At 43.7% G+C, this 20,746-nt stretch overlaps 2 protein-coding genes and 1 long non-coding RNA gene across 3 annotated transcripts in view; 2 read left to right on the plus strand and 1 right to left on the minus strand.

Moving 5' to 3' along the window:
• Window positions 1-4,837, plus strand: PITHD1 (PITH domain containing 1). The gene is made up of 6 exons (XM_020800082.3): window positions 1-295; window positions 1,561-1,604; window positions 2,189-2,266; window positions 2,794-2,898; window positions 3,677-3,785; window positions 4,120-4,837. The coding sequence occupies exons 1-6, from the start codon at window positions 98-100 to the stop codon at window positions 4,219-4,221; spliced, it is 636 nt and encodes a 211-aa protein (XP_020655741.3). The 5' UTR covers window positions 1-97; the 3' UTR covers window positions 4,222-4,837.
• LOC140702060 (uncharacterized) overlaps window positions 2,287-20,746 on the minus strand; it is a 25,922-nt gene continuing 7,462 nt past the window's right edge. The window contains exon 2 of the long non-coding RNA XR_012081095.2: window positions 2,287-2,470. This is a non-coding gene — a long non-coding RNA (uncharacterized LOC140702060). The remainder of the gene's footprint in view (window positions 2,471-20,746) is intronic.
• The window catches only part of LYPLA2 (lysophospholipase 2), a 25,214-nt gene continuing 14,276 nt past the window's right edge, over window positions 9,809-20,746 (plus strand). Inside the window, exon 1 of the mRNA XM_072980028.2 lies at window positions 9,809-9,949. The gene's annotated coding sequence lies outside the window, so the exon portion shown is untranslated. The remainder of the gene's footprint in view (window positions 9,950-20,746) is intronic.

The raw sequence follows: 20,746 nt of genomic DNA on the forward strand, positions 1-20,746 counted from the left end.
TTTGTGTGTTGACATCCGGGTTCTTTTTCACCCCTTTCTCGGCGCGTGGTGGAGGGTGGGCTTGTTTACGGAGAGGAAGAAAAGGGGCGGGAGGGCCATGTCTCACGGGCACAGCCACGGCGGGGGCAGCTGTTGCCATGGCGACGACCACGAAGAGCCTCCCGAGCGCCGCGGCCAGGCTTGGGGCCTTTATTTGCGCATCGACCGCGAGCGCCTGGAGTGCCTCAACGAGCGGAGGGAGGGCAGCGGGGCGCTGGTCTTCCGCGCCTGGGAGGACCGCGGGGACCGCCAGAAGGTGCTCTGGGGTTTTTTTTTTTAGGGAGGGGGGGACGCCCTCGCTCGCGCATGCACATCCACGTGCCCCCCTTTGGTATGGGAAGGGGCCGGTGAGGGGGTTCAAGACGCCCCCTCACAACTGTGGCTCATGGTTGGCTTGGGGGGGGGACGACGACTGCGACCCCCCCACTTCCTCGTCTCCAAACTGCAGTTTCTTTACTGGTAGCAGCTTGCTTAATTAATTAATTAATTAGTTAAATCGCTTCTCACCAGCCAACTACAGTGCATTTACTGACAGCAGCTTGCTTAGTTAGTTAATTAATTAAACTATTTCCCACCTCCAGACTGGGGTTCATTCACAGGTAGCAGCTTGCTTGCTTGCTCAATTAATTAAACCACATCTCGCCTAGAAATTGCAGTTAATTCATGTGAGCGGCTTATTTGTCTGTCTGCTTAATTACATTCTTATCCCGCCCAACTAGTGGCAAAGCCACTACTCTGGACAGCTAACGTTATCAAGATCAAAATAACATCATATTATAATAAGAATAGGAGCAACAGTAAAATTCAGAGGCAGCGTCATACGAGGCACGAGCTCTGAAAACATGAGAGCATTTAAAGAAAGGCGGTAAAATTACAAGAATAAGAGGTGGCTGGCAGGGAGAGGTTCACAGATTGAAAATAGAACTACAGTAGTAAACGGAAAAACAAAATTAATCTGGGGCAAACCTCTGAAAGCCTTGCAGGAGACATGGTCTAGAGGGGCGGGGTATAAATTTAATAAATAAATAAATAAATAAAATAAACAGCTGAGGCTTAAGTTGTTTCCTGAAACCTTAAGGAGGGACAGGCCAGTCGCACCTCTGAAGGGAGGGAATGCCAAACGTATGGGCCACCGCAGAGGAGGCCTGCTTTGAAGTGACAGATTTTCGGGTCTTCCTGGCGTAGCCGCTCATACCATCCCAGTATACAAGGTGTAGCTGTGATAGGGAGATGTTTTAAGGGAGAGGCTCTCTGAAAGGTAGCAAGGCCTTAAACCATTAAGGGCTTGAAAAACTGACAAGCGAACAAATGTCTTTAATCAGTCATGTCTCCCAAAATTCATTGGGTGTTATTTGCACAGTATGCTTTTTTCCCCCTTTTCCCCTCCGGTGATCTCAAGGCACCTTTGTTCCCCATTTGATATATATAATTTGCATACAGAAAAATGAAGTTTTTATTTCATCAGCTGCAAGACTAAATGTAAAGATTCTTAAATCTAGTTTTGCATTTCTTTATTTTCAGTTTGTAGAAAGTGATGATGACGAAGAGCTGCTGTTTAATATCCCGTAAGTAACTTCCCCCCCAATGAATAATGAGTCAGTCACATGTAGAACAGTACACGTAGTTTGTGCTTTCTTCTTTTGATGGGAAATCTGACTGGTAACTAAATGGAAACATTTAGGGGAGATTTAGGGGCTGGTGGAAGTCTCTTGTCCATGGGGTCACGAAGAGTCGGACACGACTAAACAATGACGGAAGTCAAGCTATGGACCCTATTATTATATAGGAAGCAAATATGAAATATGACTTATTTTATCTTATTTCTATCTGAATCTCAGCCATGTTGAGCTCCTGAAGTCTTTAACATTAAAGCCCGGAAAAAGAAACTATGTATTTGAGTTGCCTGAAGTGTTTATGAAGTTTGTCTCCTTTGTAGCAGAAGGTGTCACAGCCCAGTTTCTAGGCCGTTTCACTGGGGAATTGGGCAGAGGGGAAAGACGGAAGAAGGAACTGCAAAAGGTCTTGCAGGATGAGGGATGAGATGATAAAAATACCAAACTGCAGAGGCAGGTCCTCTAATCGGAGAGAGAGACCCTTGAAGAATAGCACACAGCTGCTTGAATAGTCAGTGATATATCTATTCTTGCAGGTTTACTGGCAATGTGAAATTAAAAGGAGTAATTGTTATGGGAGAGGATGATGAGACACACCCATCAGAAATGAGGCTGTAAGTAGAACCAAAAACGATGACATTTCCAATGATTTATTGTGTAGCACAGACACTTTTTTAACCTGACAAAGATCTGAATGGTTTCTTCCTCCTTGCTCCTCTTTTTCTTTCAGTAGTGCATCCAGCAGTGGCTATTTGGGCTACCTTGCAGTAAATGATTTATGTATCTTCCATTTAGTTTGAAATAACTGTGTTACAGCCCTGTTTAAAGAAAAAAAAGAATTGTTTAAATTCACTGAGATTCAGAATTACCATGTTCTCTACTTTGTGGCTGCCTCTTCCTCATTGCACACTCCAGATTAGTAGGATAGAGTATTATATTAGCCTGCAGAGTCCTAAAATTAATTTTACTGTATTGTGTTTCTTCCCTGTTCTTTTTTTTATTTACATTTGTCTTACACACTGCATAAGTTCATTCCCATTTTAAAGCTAAATTCCTAGAGTAGTTGAGTAGTGAAGGTGGTTTATAAACAGTCTTAGGTTTTGGGCAGGCTGACAGTTTCTGTTCTCTTGCCTTTCTCTAGGTTTAAGAACGTTCCTCACATGTCTTTTGATGATGTGGCCAGAGAACCCGATCAGATGTTCAGCCTAAATCGTGACATTACAGGAGAACTGGAGTATCCTACCAAGTATGTCACTGTTTACTCAGCATCCACTAGGCTTCAACAGCATTCTGTTCCTCAGAAACCTTCTGAAATTGATGGGCCCCGAGTTCCAAAATATTTGATAGGTCTTCTCTAATGTTCCCTCTAAGTTTCTGTCCTGCTGTGCGCGAGTCTCGCTCCATGCATGCAGGGGTGGGTGGGTCCTCATTCGAAATGGGATGTAAATAAACCAGCTGCCTGTGCGCAACCCTAGCAGACCTCTGGGCAGACATGCACACATGCAGCTAGAGGAAACATTGCTTACCAGGATGTTCACTCATTCTTCCACTTGCAGATGCACTGGGAACTTTGTTCTGTCATATCTCCTTGAGCACAAGGAGCCTTGATGTGGAACAATGAAGTGAAGGGCAAATGCCTGTGTACCAGATTGCTGTCTTATTCTGTATTTTCCTGTATGATTCAGAAACAGCCATTTTGCTGTTGCTTTTGTATGGCACATGTTAAGTTTCTGCTCCTAAAATTTGTGCATGAGGGGGACAACCTAGCAGCACGTGTAGGTGCATGTAAAGTGGTAACAAGGGAACAAAGGAAAAATCACCTTGTTTCCTAGAATACAGAGATTCTCTCCCCCCCCCCCTTTATCGGTTTCTTTTTATCCCAAGGACTCAATGTAAACTGGTTCTCCTGGTTTCCCAGTGTGATGGTCCTGATAACCATTATTGTTTCACACACTGGAATGTAACTGTAGTGCATTACAAGAATTTTATATGCACAACAGTGGCAATTCTTTTTGGTCTTTCAGGATTGCACGCTTCTCAAACGTTCATCATCTCTCCATCCACTTCTCCAAAAACTTTGGTGCTGAGACAACAAAGATCTTTTATATAGGCTTGCGGGGAGAATGGACAGAGGTAAGTGTTTATTGTCGTGTGTTCTGTCACCCCTCCTCCCCCATCCCCTTTGGGGTAGAAGCAGTTGTTGCTGTTTTTCGGCAGGGCAGGATTCCACCAAGCTGAATAGGTGCGGCTTGGTTGATAGTCAAGGTCTAGCAAATGGCCGAGATACAGTAGTGCCATTAATTTCCCAGCACTTGGTTCCCATCAACGTAAGATTTCTCAGAGCAGCCAAAAGTCATCCAGAGTCTAGAGGTGGAAAATGGGGGTGTTGATTAAAAGGATGAGAAGATTTTGGCTTTGGTGGTCAGGTTTGCATCTCAGGAAGTTGTCATCTTTTATTTCTTTCCAGCCTCATCGGCACGAAGTGACCATCTGCAACTATGAAGCAGCAGCAAACCCAGCTGACCACAAAATCGATCAGGTCACGCCACAGACACACTTCATTTCCTAAACGCCACCAGCAGACGGTTGGGCAGACTTGGAAGGATGTGGGATACTTGAGGCTATGACCATCCTTGCTTTGTTCCTTTTGTGGGCACGGCCGTGTTCTGGGAAAGCAGAGCGCTAAGTGCTCGGCAAAGAGGTACAAAACCATTGCTAACGACAATCGTGGGTTGGGACTTTACAAGTATTGAAGATACAGGTCTTGAAAATGTTGACCATTGCATATCTTCACGGTTAAATACCTGTTTGGGTCATACACTTTCCGAGCTGCCTGGTTGCTATTTTTGCTGCAGGCATGAATCTTTTGGGCAATTTGATATGGGAGCTTTGGACAGCCTGGGAATCTGCAGTTGGCTTTTGAATGTAGTTTATAATAAGGAAAGATGCTGATGTATTAGGTGGACTGTTAACTAATTTTGAAGCTATTATTGTGACTTACACATGGTAGTATGACTGTGTGCCAAAGTACTGCATGCCTTTCCTTGAAAATCACTCTGTAGGTCGCTTTTGGACAGCTTCAACTATGTGTCTAAAACAAGAACCTTGGCAGTTTGTCTCTCGAAGGCACAGCTTCCTAATTGAAGTGACTTAATTTTTTTTTCTAATAAATATGAGAAGGAATATGTTTATCTGTTGGTTTCTACACTCCAACCTACAGTCTTACTGTATGAAGACATGTAATTAGTACAAAATAAATTAGCAGATACCAGCAATAAAAGAAACGAAGCACTGTTAGAAAGGTCCAGAATTATGGAATGCAGAAAATTTAGGAAAACTTTTTTTTTAAATTCCTTTTTATCCCACTTTTCCTCCAAAGAGTTAAGAGCAGCATGCTTCCTTCCTATCACTTTACCCTCTCAATGATCCAGTGGGTCTAGTTTTGCCTCAGAAAGAGTGAGCTTCGTGGCTGAGTGGGCATTTGAATTGGGTCTCGCTAGTTATGGTCAAGCTCTCTGATCATTACTTAGAACAGGATCCAGAAATGCCTTCTACTTATGCTTTGGAGCATGAGTACAGGACAGAAAGAGATTTGCAAGTAGCAGCCACTCTCGTCTGCACAGGGGACATGGAGGTTTCCTCTAAGGTGTGTGACTGTGCGAGCATGCGCAGCTCCATCCCCTCCTCCATGCAGCTTTCTTCCTTCGTACACCCACATTAATCATTTCTGACCCTTTTTCATTCTAGTCTCAAAAGGACCCCAGGCTGGGGTTGGAGTTGCACATGGCAGAGTAGAGCCCCACTGAGGGGGCTGGAAACTAGAGCCAACATTGGGGGAGATAAGTCTTTTTTGGGTGGGTGGGGTTACTACATTCCTTTGGGGGCAATCTCTTGGGAGTGGCCAACAGTTGATGGGCCATGAGTAAAAACTGGGCAGGCCATCCTTTTTCTTTTATGCTATATTTGTCAATCTCCCCCCCCTCTTTCTGTCATCCTTACTCTTGGCCTTCCCTTTACAGTGGTGCCTTGCTTGACGATGTTAATTCGTTCCAGCGAAATTGCTGTAGAGCAAAATCCTCAAGCGAAATAAAAAAACCCATTGAAACGCATTGAAAACTGTTCAATGTGTTCCAGTGGGCAAAATACCTGCTCATTCAGCGAAGATCCTCCATACGGCGGCCATTTTCTGGTGCCTGTAATGCGAGGAGTCTGTCCCTAACACAACGGGGAGCCATATTCTACAGCCGGTGGCCATTTTGAAACCCGACGATCAGCTGTTTGCTGAAAAATCAGTTCCCGAAGCAGGGAACCAATCAACGTTAAGCGAAATTCCCCCATCTAAACATCGTTTTGCAATCGCAAAAACTTCAAGGTTAAGCGGATTCGTCGTCAAGCAGGGTAATCGTCCAGTGGGGCACCACTGTATTTCTCCTTTATCTCTCTCCTTCCCTCTCTCCCTCTCATTCTGTACATACAGCCTGGTGAGAGAAAGGTGGATCATTCTTGTTAAATGCCTGAATCAGTGCTGCTGAGTGCTTTTAAAGATTGGTTAAGGTTTCCCACTCTGACCCTAGGAGCTGGCACCTGCTAGCCACTGCTGCCCACGAACACCGGTTAGGCTTGACGGAGCATATAAACTCTTGACATCTTTTGCAAAGATGTGTAAATAAAAAGGATCCAAGCTGAAGGCCTTTGCTTCATCGTTCAGTGTTGAATTTCATGTCGATTTTGCACTTTCGGAGAAAACAGAATAGAAAACCAGCAGTGTTTGAAGCTGAAAGAACAGCAGCACACTAAACCTAAATCCAGTGGGACTTCCGTCTGACTAATGGGATTTAGAAGAGGCCTATAAGGCCACTGAGTCAAAACCCATGACCAACATAGGAATTTAAACTAAAACACACCTGACAGATGGTTGTCTAATTTTCTTTTGAGTGCCTCCAGCGTTGGGAGCACTGGCCACCTCCCAAAGTAATTGGTTACACTTCCCTACTGCTGCAACAGGAAGTCTTTCCTGATACTCAACCAAAATCTGGCTTCCTGTCTCTTGAGCCCGTTATTATATGTCCTGCACTCTAGGATGATCAAGAAGAGATCTTGACCCTTCTCTGAATGACAACCTTTCAAATATTTGAAGACTGTTACTATATCTCCCCTTAGTCTCCTTTTCTCAAGATTGAACATGTCCAAATCTTGATTGATTGGTTGTATTTATACCTTGCCTATCTAGTCGAACGACCACTCTAGGCGGCTTCCAACATACAAACACAACATATAAAATATAACAAAATATACATCAATATACAGATTATTCAAGATAAAAAAAGGAAGAAAAAGAAAAGGGAATCAGGTATTAACTGGAGGGAAGGCCTGCGTAAACATCTTAGTTTTCAGTTGATTTTTAACAATGCCCAGCAAAGGGGCTGCACGAGTCTCTGGAGGAAGATTATTCAGTCTTTCCTCGTGGCTCTTGGTTTCTAGTCCTCTGATCACCTTTATTGCCCTCCTCTGAACATGTTACAGTTTGTCTGCATCTCTGCTAGTGCACAGTGTCCAGAACTAGACACAGTACCCAAGACAAGGCCTAACCAGTGTTGAGTAGAGGAAAACTAGTACTGCACATGATTTGGAGACTATACAACTATACTTCTGTTTATGCAACCTAAGCTAGCATTTGCCTTTTTTGCAGCCGCACTGCACTGTTGGCTCGTGTTTGTTCGGTTTGTAGTTGACAACAGTTCCAACATCCTTCTCACATGTTGTATTGCTGTGTCAAGTATCTACCATCTTGTAACTGTCTCTCCTCAAAATGTATTTGCTTTTTAATGTTATACTTTAATTGCTGATTCTTGAAAAATCACTTTTCTAGTCTAATTTATGAAATGGTAGAAGAATGCCATTGCTCTTGTCATATGATGCTTTGATCCAAGAAAGGAAAATATGTACAGTGGTGCCTTGCTTGACGAGGATAATTCATTCCGTTCAAATCGCTGTTAAGCGAAATTCTCATCAAGCGAAATGAAAAAGCCCATTGAAATACATTGAAAACCGGTTAAATGCATTCCAATGGGTGAAATACCTCAGCGTCCAGCAAAGGTCCGCCATAGGGCGGCGGTGCCTGTAATGCAAGGAATCCGTCCTAAAGCACAGTGGGGAGCCATTTTGCATAGTGGGTGGCCATTTTGAAACCCGACGATCAGCTGTTTTTGATTGTTGTTAAGTGAAAAATCGGATCCTGAAGCAGGGAACCGATCAACGTTAAACGAAAAAAGCCCATTCAGTCATCGTTTAGCAATCGCAATAGCGATTGAAAAAAACTAATCGTCAAGTGATATCCTCGTCTAACGAGGTAATAGTCAAGCGAGGCACCACTGTATTCTCGAAGGCTTTCATGTCTGGGATCTGATGGTTGTTGTAGGTTTTTTGGGCTATTTGGCTGTGTTCTGGAGGTTTTTCTTCCAAACGTTTTGCCAGTCTCTGTGGGTGGCATCTTCAGAGGACAGGAGTTACAACTCTGTCTGTGTTCTGGTGTAATATGTGGGATAGTTGAGAACACAGAGTTCTAACTCCTGTCCTCTGAAGATACCGTCCACAGAGACTGGCGAAACGTTAGGAAGAAAAACCTCCAGAATATGGACAAACAGCCGAAAAAAACCTACAACAACCAAAGGAAAATATGTCAGGTTGTTTCAAATTAAATCGTGACTCACTCAGTAATCAAAATATTTCTGGGGTATGAAGAGAATATCTTGCTTATTTCTCCTGTGCTGTCAACAGGAAGAGCTCTCCTTGTAACAAAATCCTAGCAATCAAAATTTAACCTCCTACCTGGTACAGTTAGCAGCTAAAGGACCTTGAGTACAAAAACAGGCTAAGCAGCCAGGCCCATCATAAAAAACATAATTAGATATAAGGGATGTTGTAATGACTAAGTAATAATCGAAACTGCTTAATTTTGCTATTACAATTAAAATTTTTCACCCACAGACAGCAATTAGCAATGCTAACAGTGGTTTGTACAGTAATTATAAATTACCACTAGTATGCAATCGCTCCTGATGCAATGCAGAATATTTAAATACTAATTATTTGCACCATCAGTTACCAAAAAGAATGCCCAACAATAACAAAGCCCCAAATGCCATTACATATTGTCACTTCCTAACGGAAGACTAGAAGCAAATAAACACCAACAAGCCATGGTTACCTTTCCCAAAAGAAAGGGTGGGAGAAATAGTTCTGCCAGCCAAATAATAATAATATTAATGAAGAAATGTCTTGGATCATTGACATTGCAATTCCAGGGGATGCCAGAGTTGAAGATAATTGGAAAAACTAACAAAAGTACAGAAACCTGGCCATCGAAACATCTCGCCTCTGGAAGAAACACACCTCAGTGGTCCCTGTCATCATCGGGGCTTTGGGAACAATATCAAGAAATTTCACACAGTACTATAAGCAGTTGCAGGTCTTAGAAATGACACCATCAGAGTTAGAAAAAAACCCAGCAATTTTAGCAACAGCCATATGTACAGCTATTGACATTTAACAGATACTTAGGGTTTTGGATGCAAGATGTGTCTGTTATGAAATACCAGTCCATATTTTTATAATTTTGATTAACTGTGCCTGGTGTTTCTGAATAATAATTTATTTGTATTCGCGTAGGCTTTCACGGCCGGGATCTAATGGTTGTTGTGGGTTTTGCGGGCTCTTTGGCCATGTTCTGAAGGTTGTTCAATAATTTATTTATAACCAATAATTTATTCATTTATTTGATTTATACCCTGCCCATCTGGTCTATACGACCACTCTAGGTGTATAGATGATTATAATAATGATTATATTGCTGCTGCTGCTGCTACACTACTACTACTACTACTACTACTACTACTACTACTACTACTACTAATAATAATAATAATAATAATAATAATAATAAAATCGCCAGAAAAGAGACACCCAACTCCTCTTTCAAGCAAGCAAGATGGCCGCGTCCAGAGCACCTCTTTTTCCCTCCCTCTACCCACACCACCTTCCGGTTTCCGTACAGGCCGGGGCCGGATGGCTCGCGCGTCACTTCCGGCAACCCTGTCTGTCTCTCTCTCTCTCTCTCTCTCTCCCCCTCTGCCCCCGCCCCCCTCCTTCAGCGGTCCCCGCCCACCGCGCGCGGGCTGTCCGGCGGCGGCGGAAGTTCCGGCTCGGCGCGGTCTGGGTTGCTGGGGAGCGCCTGAGTGAGCGGCGCTCAGTCAGAAGCCGGGTGGCCAGCGGCAGAGCCGGACGCGGGAAGGAGAGCGGTGAGGAAAGAGGAGGCGGCGGCGGGAGGGGGGGGTGGTAGCCGTGGCGGCTGAGGCCGGCCCGCCCTTTCTTTCTTTCTTTCTTTCCTCAGGGGTTGGGGAGGGTCGGCCTTCCTCCCCGCCTCAGGATGAGGGATGCTGGGGAAGGGGATTAGGAATGGGGCCGGAGGGGGTGAGGGAACAAGCCTGGCCTGAGGGGCGGCTGGAGGCGGGGGTCCGTGTTTGGCGGTTCCTTTTCATTCCCCCCCCCCCCGAGTCCCTTCGAGGTTTCCTCCTCTCCCCTCCCCTCACGCACCTGCATCAGAGCCAAGGAGGCTCAACGTCTTCTGCCCCCCCCCCAGCGCGCGGCTTCCATCACTACGACCAAGGGGGCGGGTAATGTGGGGAGGGGGTTCCTGTTTCACGCCGGGTGTGGGAGCCGGGGATCCTCCGCGGGCCTTCCCGCCGGAAAGGAATGGGTTCGGCCTGAGGGTTCCACAGCACTCTTGGGGTTTCGGGCAAGTCCCCGGTTGAAAGAGGGCCCCGTTTGAACCGTCTCCTCGGAGGGAGAGGAGAGAGAGAGGAGAGCAGCCTCGCAGAAACAAAGAACTTGAGTTTCGGTTGGGGGGAGAGAAAGAATCTTGTGTCACTTTAAACAGAGTGACATGTTTTTAATTGATCTGAGGTCCGGCTCTTGTGGGATCCGGCTGCACTTTATCGGACTTTTTTCGTTGTTAACTTTTGTCCGTATATAAATGTGACCATCTTACAAGCTCACCCTGAGGTCTGAGGAAGTCTGATGGGCGAAAGCTCACCTGAAAACAGAGCTGTTGGTCTTTAGGATGCTGTAATGTTTCGGTCTTTTTCTCCCTGCCTGATTTGTTTTCTGTGGTATATTTTGTGTGCTGTTACGACCTTAACCCTAATTGAGGATAATTATCCACTTATCTCTGAATAAGTGCCCGGCATCACTAAAAGGTATGGTGGTTTTATTTATTTTGAGTATATTTAGTCGCTTTTACAAATCTTTCCTGAAACAAAGGTGGGCAAAGGTGCTCATTATTAAAAGCACCTATGGAGATTTCCTGTGGAGTAATGTTTGTTTGTTTGTTTAACTTGTAGACTGCCCATCAGACTAAATGGTCACTCTGAGCAGTGTAGGACAAAAAAAAAGGCATAGACAACATGCATAACAAGACTAGGATGGTTGCATAAAACAACATAAATTTGGACAGTCATATTTAATGCCTATTTTAGCTTTGCCCAAAGGTCTGTTGAAATAAATGGAACAGGGGCACTGATAACTAGGTTGGAACATCTGCCGCGTTTAACACATTTGTCTGTGTGTCACTAAGAAATGAGAAAACACTCTGTCTCAAGAACCGTAATTTAAGTTTCAGAGAAAAAGAGGGAGATGCACTCTGTTAGAAGTTGATGGCCATACTTTCTTCAGAGATCTCAATACCATGTTGTTGTTTAGTCCTTAAGTCTTGCCGGACTCTTTGTGACCCCATGGACCAGAGCACGCCAGGCCCTCCTGTCTTCCACCGCCTCCCAGAGTTGGGTCAAATTCATGTTGGTCACTTCGATGACCCTGTCCATCCATCTCATCCTCTGTCGTCCCCTTCTTGTCTTGCCCTCACACTTTCCGAACATCAGCGTCTTTTCCAGGGAGTCTTCTCTTATGAGACGGCCAAAGTATTGGAGCCTCAGCTTCAGGATACTTAATACCATAATCCTTAGTTCATGTACAGATTGATCCGAAGCATGTTTATTGTGACACATCCTAAACCAGATTTTTAAGTCTTACATCCCAGAAGTTACAGTTTGGCCCATAGCTGGTAAAACTTGTTCATGAGCATCCCACTAGTTTACAGGAATTTAAGTTGTTTTTTAAATTTGAAGACACATGCCATTGTGTCATTTATTAGTGCACCCAAAAGAATTTTGCTGGATCAGCTGAAGGCTAAGATCTAATTGTGTACATCTGCTGGATCATGCTGATCCTCCCAACTCTCCCCCTCCCATGTAATTAGAAATCTGCTTTAGCGGGCTTGAAAACCCTCTGGGCAGGGTCTTGGTATTGCAGGAGGCTGCAGTGGGGGACGGGGAGGAAGGTATGATTTTGCTACCATTGGATATTGAAATAAACTCTTGGATCTTGCTGTTCACTTGTTGTTTTGACTTACATGCCACCTTTGAAGCACTCTGGGCAGGTTTCAGCATAATTATGCAAGCAACACCTTTGCCCCCCAGCAACCTGGGTACTCATTTTAGTGACCTGACCTTGGAAGGCTGAGTCAACATTGAGCCAGCTACCTGTATACGCCAGGATTGAACTCAGGTTGTGAACAGAGACTTGATTGCAGTACTGCAGTTTAACCAGAGCATCATGGGACAGTACTCTAGGCAGTAGTCTACCATTCTGTGTCTAAAGGCTTCTGTCAGTTAAATATCTGAAAAAGTGCATAAACAGGATATAAAAGAACAATACCCCAGGCGTTTAGTCTGTCTCTACTAAATTTTTCTCTGTGATGTATAAAAATGGAATATCTGTTGGGCTTTTGTAGCAAACAAACCTGTCCTAAGCCTGTCCTTGTGAGTTTGTCAGATCTTCTTTAAAAGCAGTACTGTATAAGTTGGCCATCAGCACTTGTGGTTAACAGTGAATCAGTTGAATTTTTATTGTATTAAGCAGTGTGGGTTCCTTTTATCCTAAACAGAAGGTTGGAACTACCATGCCTGTATGGGGAATGTATAGAAAACATTTGAGGGATATACTTCTTCCTTAAGCTTCGGCCCCCACTCTATCCCACCCCTCCCTGTAATCTCTGGCATTCAATGTATATTGTGGTATGAAAGACCTGTGAAGGTCTTTTACATTGCTGAATGAATCTGGCACTCTAATAGTGTTAATTTTCTGAACTACCCACAATAACTTGGTGATGAAGATTATCATTAAAAGCTAGCTGTCTGTTGTTTGTCTGATTTTTCAAGCAAACTAATAAAGATCCTGCATATGCCTTAGAACAGTGATTCCCAGCCTTGAGTCCCCAGAAGTTTGTGAACTACAACTCCCAGAAATCTTATCCAGCACAGCTAGTGGTGAAGGCTTTTGGGAATGTTAGTCCATAAACATCTGTGGATTTAAGAATGGGAACCACTGCCTTAGGAGAATTGTTGTCTGCCATCTACTAATGGGAAAAGGGGAAGTAGAAGGATACTTCTGAATCTTGGCAATTCCTTTTAGTCTGTAGCTAAAGACTATGTTGCAGAAAGATCAATTTTTGATAGCAGAGGGACATTTGAAACACTTCTCCCTGAGTTCTAAGCAATGATTTACTGATATCACCTGTTCAGGAAGCAGTAGAAAGGCTTTTTTCTACAAGCAGGCTATCATAACTACTTACATGTATCTGGTTAGAAATAAATTCAACATCAGTAGCACAACCCTTCATGGATTACTGCCTTGTTGTGGCAAAGGGGCTTGAGTAATTCAGAGAAGCTACGGGCTATGCCATGCAGGGACACCCAAGATGGACAGGTCATAGTGGAGACTTCTGACTAAACGGCATCCACCTGGAGCAGGAACTGGCAAGCTGCTCCAGTATCTTTGCCAAGAAAACTCCATAGACAGAAACAAAAGGCTAAAAGATAGGACGCTGGAAAATGAGCCCCTCAGGTCGGAAGGTATCCAACATGCTACTGAGGAAGAGCGGAAGACAAGAACAAGTAGCTCCAGAGCTAATGAAGTGGTTGGGCCACAGTCGAAAGGACACTCAGCTGCGGACGTGCGTGGAAGTGAAAGGAAAGTCCGATGCTGCGAAGAAACTCCCTGAAAAAGACCCTGATGTTGGGAAAGTGTGAAGGCAAGAGGAGAAGGGATGACAGAGGACGAGATGGTTGGACAGTGTCATCGAAGCTACCAACATGAATGTGAACCAACTCCAGGAGGGAGTGGAAGACAGGAGGGCCTGGCATGCTCTGGTTCATGGGGTTACGAAGAGTCAGACACAACTTAACAACTAAACAGCAACAACAAGCACAGTACCTTTATGATGGTAGGGCCAGTTAACATGTTGCAAAAGCATGCACAGAGTTTCAGGTTCCTTGGAAACTTGCTCTCCTGTTGTCATGGGACATTTCAGTCGGTCCTAGTAAAGCGACCATGCTCATCTTGTTTTCCACTTGGGTGTGTTCAGAGCTCGTAGGGGTGATCTTTCTCTACAACATGCTCCTCACCAAGAGTGCTGCCTTTCTTGGAACAAGCATTATTATTAATATTGCATAGCTTTCCTTTGTTAATAGAGAATGAGCAGAGAAGACAACTGAAATCTCATTCACCATTTGAGTGGGTTCCTTCCGCACCCTTAATGTAAGTACGGATATGGAATGGGGATTTTTCCCTCTCCCTCTCTAATCTGCTTGATTTTCGTAAAGGAAGGTGAGAACATGGAATCGGCATGCCCTGTAGTCCACCTTTCTGTTTCTAGATCCACCTAGGCAGTTGTCATTAAAAGCTTTCTAACAGGACATGATGACAGCCATCCCCAGCCACTTTTTGCTCAGAGGTTTCGCCTAGCTGTCTTGGCTAATAGCCAGCAGCTCTCTCTCCGTGAATTTATCCAATTCCTTTAAAGAGCCATCCGAAATTATTAGCTGATCACATCTCTTGCTAGCAGCAAATGTCTTAAGATTGAAGAGTGTTGTGTCAAGCTGTTCTTCTGTGCATAAGCTTAGCATGAATCTATTTCATTGTGGCCCTGGGCTTTGTATAAAAGAAAATGTCTGTCGGTTCTGTAATTTGTAATTTTATATACCCTGAACACTTTTTCCTTGAATTACTGTCTTCTAAACAAATGCTTCGATCTCCTTAGGTTTTGTTTGCTGTTGGTTTTATATTCTGCTGTCTTTATCTATTCCAGCTGTATGATAGCTGTGTTTTTAGATGGAGTAAAGGTCGTGGAATTCCTGAGTACCTATAGTTATCAGTATAGAATTAGTAGAAGTTATTAATATTACTATTATTATTTTGGACTTTTGTTTATTTAAAATATTTTTATTCCGCCTTTCTCTTCAGAAGTCCAGCCACTATGGCCATGTTAGCTTGGAGATTCTGTACTGTTTTCCGAAACAGCACATAATGTATGGCTGTGGCTAAGAATTCCAACTCTTAATAAGGGTTTCTGACAATGACAGGCACAGCAGTTAACCAAATCAGTCCACAGTATACAGTACCATGTCACTTTATTAGAAAGTATTATACTGGCTCTTTTCCTACCCTCTGTAAGAGAGCTGATTTCAATGATACTATAAGGTTTGTGTACTTTTTTGTTTTGTTTTTGCTTGTTTGTATAACTACCAGAATAGTGTGAATTCAATAATTAGGTGGTATATGGGAGGGAGGGAGGGATGCTGGTTTAACATTCAGTCCTGTAAAAGCTACCAAAAACTTCCTCTAAGCTTTATGCTTCTTAGCCTCATTTCAGTGTTCCCATTCTGAACTATGGATGGATGGGCCCCCTGTGAAAGTGTTATTTCCCTTTTGAGGGGATGAGGGCAGGGGTGGTTCTACACTTCACAATATAGAAAACTTAGCAGGAAATAGGTAACTGGATTATCTGGTACCTTGCATTTCAGGCTGACTGCTGGGTATGTACCAATACAACAGGGCCCCTTTGTCTGTGGGATCAGTATCTGCTGAAAGATTTTAAAATGTTAAAAGAAAAATCCTAGAAATGTGTATTTCTTAAAATGACGTTACCATAACTCAGCACTAGAGGGAGACACCCTATGGTGTTGGCTATTAAAATAGTGTTTGCAATAAACCATGTTTCTCAGTATCCACGAAGGGATTGGAACTGACCCCCTGCGGAAACAGGTGTCCTGAAGTGTCCGTGCCTGAATTTCTGCTGATGTTTAAGTCAATCTTAGCCTGGAAGTTTTTCTATCCTGAAGTTTGTTACACTCCTAGGCTGCCGCTCATTAAATGAAGCCTTGCCTTGGACTTAAGGGGGGGCGGTGGAGGGGGAGACTGTGGGGACTTGTATCTTTCAAATGATTTCCCCTCACTTGATACGATACTCATGAGGGGGATCCTGGCATTTTCTACCACACTTTTTTTTTCAGTTTATGGCTTCTGTAATCATTACGGCCACACTAGGCGTGTTCCAAGCCCTCCATACAGAGCACGCTACCATAGTCTTTCGAGACTGAAGGATGCCTAACTAGAAAATCATTACAATTTAAATGTTCAGTTCATACCCAACATGGAATGATGAATCCTTAAATACACTGCTTTTTCCTGGTTGCACTGGATTTCGTATAAGATTGCTACTCTCATCTTTGCCTTTATTGACGTCAGGCCTGGACTGTTGTATTGCTCCATCACGTCTTTCTTAAATTTGATTAGTGCGAATTAAATGCTCCAGGAAGCACACATGCGGTGGGGCCTGATCCCACTCAGTTTGCGCATAGGTTCTTTAATCAAGTATCCCTGAATGCAGTGGGGAATGCAGTGGTGGGTAGCCTTGTGATTTCTGGGGAATGGCTTTTTGATACTGTACAATTAAATTGCATCAGTGGCTTATGTTGGCACCATACAGAGGAAGATCAAGAGCTGCTAGACTGTTAGGCTTATGAAGACAGATCTCTTCCCTGATAAGGACAAAGAGGCAGGAAGTACAGCACCAGGAGGAGGGCTTGACCGCTGTGTGTTGTTGATAATCTGCCACAAAGGAGTTGCTCAGCATTTAAAATCTGAGTAAAACTGCCTGGGGGTTGTCTGGTGTGCAATCACAACTGCAGAGTTTCCCGTTCCCTCTTCATCAGAGTATACGGGAAGCAAAGGGGAGTTTGGGCATAAGAGAAATCAAGCAGCTACCGCACAAGCAATATCAGGTGGCTTAAAAAGCAACCCTTTCCTGCTATGGAGAAGTTCTTACAAGCAGAAGCTGTCCATTTCTATTATTAAAATGCCCAATTTCTGCAAGGGAAATACATTTGACCAAGTTAGATATCTGGACGAACGCCCAGCAGGTCTCCCTTGGTTTTTAAAAGAAGGCACAGTACAAACTCAAACTCCCAACCTCTGCAACCAGAGACCTAAACCACTGAGCACAAAATAACATTCCACGTAATTTTTTTTAATCTCTATTTTTAAAAAAATTTAAATTATGAAATGAATGATTTTTTTGTGGCTTAATTGTAAAGAAGAGATCAGGAATGGAGGGGGGCATTTCCAAAAGGGAGTGAGTTGTTGAAAAGCTTGGGAATTAGCTGCTGGGCTAGAAAGCAGTTGTTGGTTTTAAACGAAGGCTGAGACGGTTGTCGGTGTTGTCAAGTGGTGGGAGTCTTTGTTCCATACTTCAGTGAGCACACAGGCTCTTGACTTCATCATGCTACCTTGTTCTTCTGAGGGACAATAGCAGCACAATGGCAACGAGCCAGGGTCCAGTGATGTCTGCACTGCACAAGAAGAGTGCCAGTTGGCTCGTTGGATGTCCCGACAGGATAGAAATGAGTTGGATGGTGGAGAAGGCCTGGCCTTTGTGATGATAGGCACAGTCTGTGTTTTCCTTCTGGTGGTTGCGTCACTAGTAACTAAAGCACCACCGTCTACTGAATCCTTGTGTCCCTGCATTGTTATCAGCAATTATATAAATAGCCTTGTCCTTTAGTGATGGTATGGAAGTAAGCAAAAGCTTGTTTTAACACTTTAGCTTTTGAGATGCAGGAAAGTGAGAATGGCCTGCTTAAATTGGACAGATCTTTCTGCTGTGTTTCACTGAGAGTGTGTGACTCAGCGTATGTCCTTCCTATGGTGATTCCCAAGGCCTCCTGTAAGTCATTGCACATGGACCTTCATAGAACAGGCTTAAAACCTTCTCCAGGAGTTGGCAAGCGGAGGGGAGGAGGGGAAGCAAAGTGTTTGATGTTGGCAGCAATAAGACATCCTCAAGGTTGCCAAGAATGGTATTTAGTGGGGAGGAAAAGGTCCAGAGCATAGTAATGATCAAATGGTTCAGAAACAGTAGAAAGTGGAATTCCTCCCCCATTGAGCATCAGTGGGTTTAGACAGTACCACATTAATCCAGGAAAGGCAAAGATGGGGGGGGGTGTTGATGCCCATACTGTGTATAGGTGGGAAAAGAAGAACAGGGAGGGAAACCTAGGCTATCAGCACAGATAATGGGTTAAGAGAATTCAATTCAATAATGGGTTAAGAGAATATCTCCACTGGATCATATATATACGACCCGGTAGATCATTGAGTCCAGCCCCTGTCACAGTGGGGAATCGAACCCTCAACCTCTTGCTCTGCAGCCAGAGACCTAAACCACTGAGCTATCCAGCCTTTTTTTAATTTATGCCTTTCTTGTATTTCGGGTCTGGGAATCTGTGGCCTTCTAGGAGCCCTGCTGGTGTCACTGCTGAGCGAGAATGGGAGCCGCAGTCCGAAAGGATCTGCAGGGTCACAGATGACCCATGCGTGTCTCCTTTGTTTTTATTCCATTAAATTGTGATTCGTGCTGACTACCTTGACACGTAGACAGCTTATAAATGCAGAAAATAATAATAATAAAATATTACAAGCTGTATGTTGCTTTGGTTATTTTGGGGTGAAGTTCAGCATTGCTCTAATTCTTCCATCTTAAAATAGGTTGAGCCAAAATTGTCATCAGTTGAGCCCGAACTGCAGATTGGTGTTATTGTAGCCCAGCTGTGTAAATTAGCGAGTACAGTACATGCGTGAGTAGCTGTGTGGATGAATGGAGATCACTTTGATCAAGTGATACCCTATGATCAAAGACTGTGTCTATTCGATACTGGGGTGGCACATATGCTTCTGTTTTGTACTTCTTACAAGGGTGCAAGGGCATAGAATGTTGCATCCAATTTGGGTACAGTTTCCTGGTAGATTTGAAGCAGACCTTCTGGAAGGATGTTTAAATGAGAATAGCTATTCCGTTGCTAATGTTATCAACTGTTAATGCATTATAATTAGAGATGGGCATGAACCGCCAGTTCGGCCATTCGTGACCGTCTTTAACAGGCACCCACTTGGGGGCTGTGCTGGGAGGAAACCGGGTGAGGAAGTCAGGGCGCTGTCTCTTGAGTGGACGCCGGCCGGTGGAGGTGGGGCTCAGAAATCTGAATACCTGTTTGGCTACTGACACGAACTGTGAACCGTTCATGCCCATCTCTAATTATAATTGACATTTGGCTGCATACACTGAAAGAGACTTAGTCTGTGCAGTATTCAGTTATGTAATGGTTCTTTTTGGTTTGGTGTGTGTGCGCTCGTGTATGCTTTATGAATGAGTGGTCAATAAATATTTGCTTTTTAAGCATAGCTGTATGCTTACTGACTAGGAACATTTTTGAAAACCGGGTGGAGTTTGGTTCTCCTGGGTCTTGGCAGAACAACAAATAAACACACACACACGCACGCACGCACGCACGCACGTACGTACGTACGTACGTACGTACGTACGTACGTACGTACGTACGTGAGGATCAGGATAGTGTTTTGTTTTGCAAAGGTGTTTTTAGCTTTTTAACTAATCTGGGACTTTTTTTAAAAAAATTGACTTATTTCACTACTGTTGATGATTAAATCCATTTGCAAAGTGGCATAAGGCACCATGTATATGATCCCTGGGTCTAGATCTGCCGTTTGGAAATTATTATTATATGTGCAAAGAGTGTGTGTTGTGTATCCAGGCGTTTTTCCCCCCTTTCTTGCAGTGAAAAGTGTGTATCACCCCTTTGAAGCCTCTCCTTTTCTATGAAAAGATGAAATGATGGCTCCCTCTTAGTTTTTCAGCTTCTCTACTCTTACCCACTTAATTTACTATCCTTTTTAAGAAGGGTACAATGGATTTGTTATAACGCAAGGCTTCATTGTTGCCGGTGTTTTCCAGCAAAAGCTGAACAACCCTACCCCCCCCCCCCCATTCTTCTGGCCCTTCGTGGCTCAAGTGCTTCTTCCCCATCATGAATGTCTTCTTAACCTTGTGGCTGTTTTAGGGTAGAGGAGACCTCGGTCTCTCTTTAGGGGCTGGGAAAAACCAGCTGCAGGATGGGATTTTCTCAGTCAGCTCTTTGACACAGAAGATACCAAAAGGCAAAAAGAAACAGTCGTTTCTCTCCCCTGGCCTTTTTACTCAGCCATTTTGGGGGCACAGCGATGTGGTTCTATGGATTAGCCAGTTTTCTTCTCTATGTGTATGTGCATTGGGAAAAAATAGTTTTGGAAAATCCTTAGATTGTATGGAAAAACATATAAGGTTGCCATCTTTGTGACTTGCCTGGCTTTGTGTTCTGTAGTATTTTGGTCCTGTTTTCAGGAGGACTGGACATTTCTAAAATTTGAAGACTCACACGCCATCCCAAAATGCGTTGAAAAACTACATTCCAACCACTTCGGCCTCCATGTTGTTGTCTATTTTTCTCTTTACAGGCTATCTATATCCTCCTAGTTACACAAAGCCGCTCTTCCTGTCCTTTGACCTTTCCTGTGTCTTTTGCTACCACAACTGATCTGAGTGGTAGTGCATTTACATTCAATTAATCTCACTTGGTTCAGTGTAAAATTGTTGTTACATGGTAATGACTGAATCCATTCTTGATGGTTCCTTGTTAAGACAGCTTTAAATCTTCTGCTTTTAATCACTAAAGGGCCACCTTTGTGTAATTCTAAGAAACCTGTATTCTAGAACTTCTTAAAACATAGTGTCCGCCCTATGCCATGAAAAAGCATTTGAAGTAACCCTAAATATAGTAGTGTCACTTTTATTTTAAAAAGAAGAAATG

The sequence above is a fragment of the Pogona vitticeps genome, chromosome 9, assembly GCF_051106095.1.
Source record: "Pogona vitticeps strain Pit_001003342236 chromosome 9, PviZW2.1, whole genome shotgun sequence".
Taxonomy (NCBI): domain Eukaryota; kingdom Metazoa; phylum Chordata; class Lepidosauria; order Squamata; family Agamidae; genus Pogona; species Pogona vitticeps.

What these genes read in the sequence shown, in the direction of transcription:
- PITHD1 (XM_020800082.3), top strand. Translation starts at nt 98, where the DNA reads ATGTCTCACGGGCACAGCCACGGCGGGGGCAGCTGTTGCCATGGCGAC. An exon ending in ACCGCGGGGACCGCCAGAAG is followed by an intron (nt 296 to 1,560) that starts GTGCTCTGGGGT and finishes CTTTATTTTCAG; the next exon opens with TTTGTAGAAAGTGATGATGA. An exon ending in TGCGGGGAGAATGGACAGAG is followed by an intron (nt 3,786 to 4,119) that starts GTAAGTGTTTAT and finishes ATTTCTTTCCAG; the next exon opens with CCTCATCGGCACGAAGTGAC.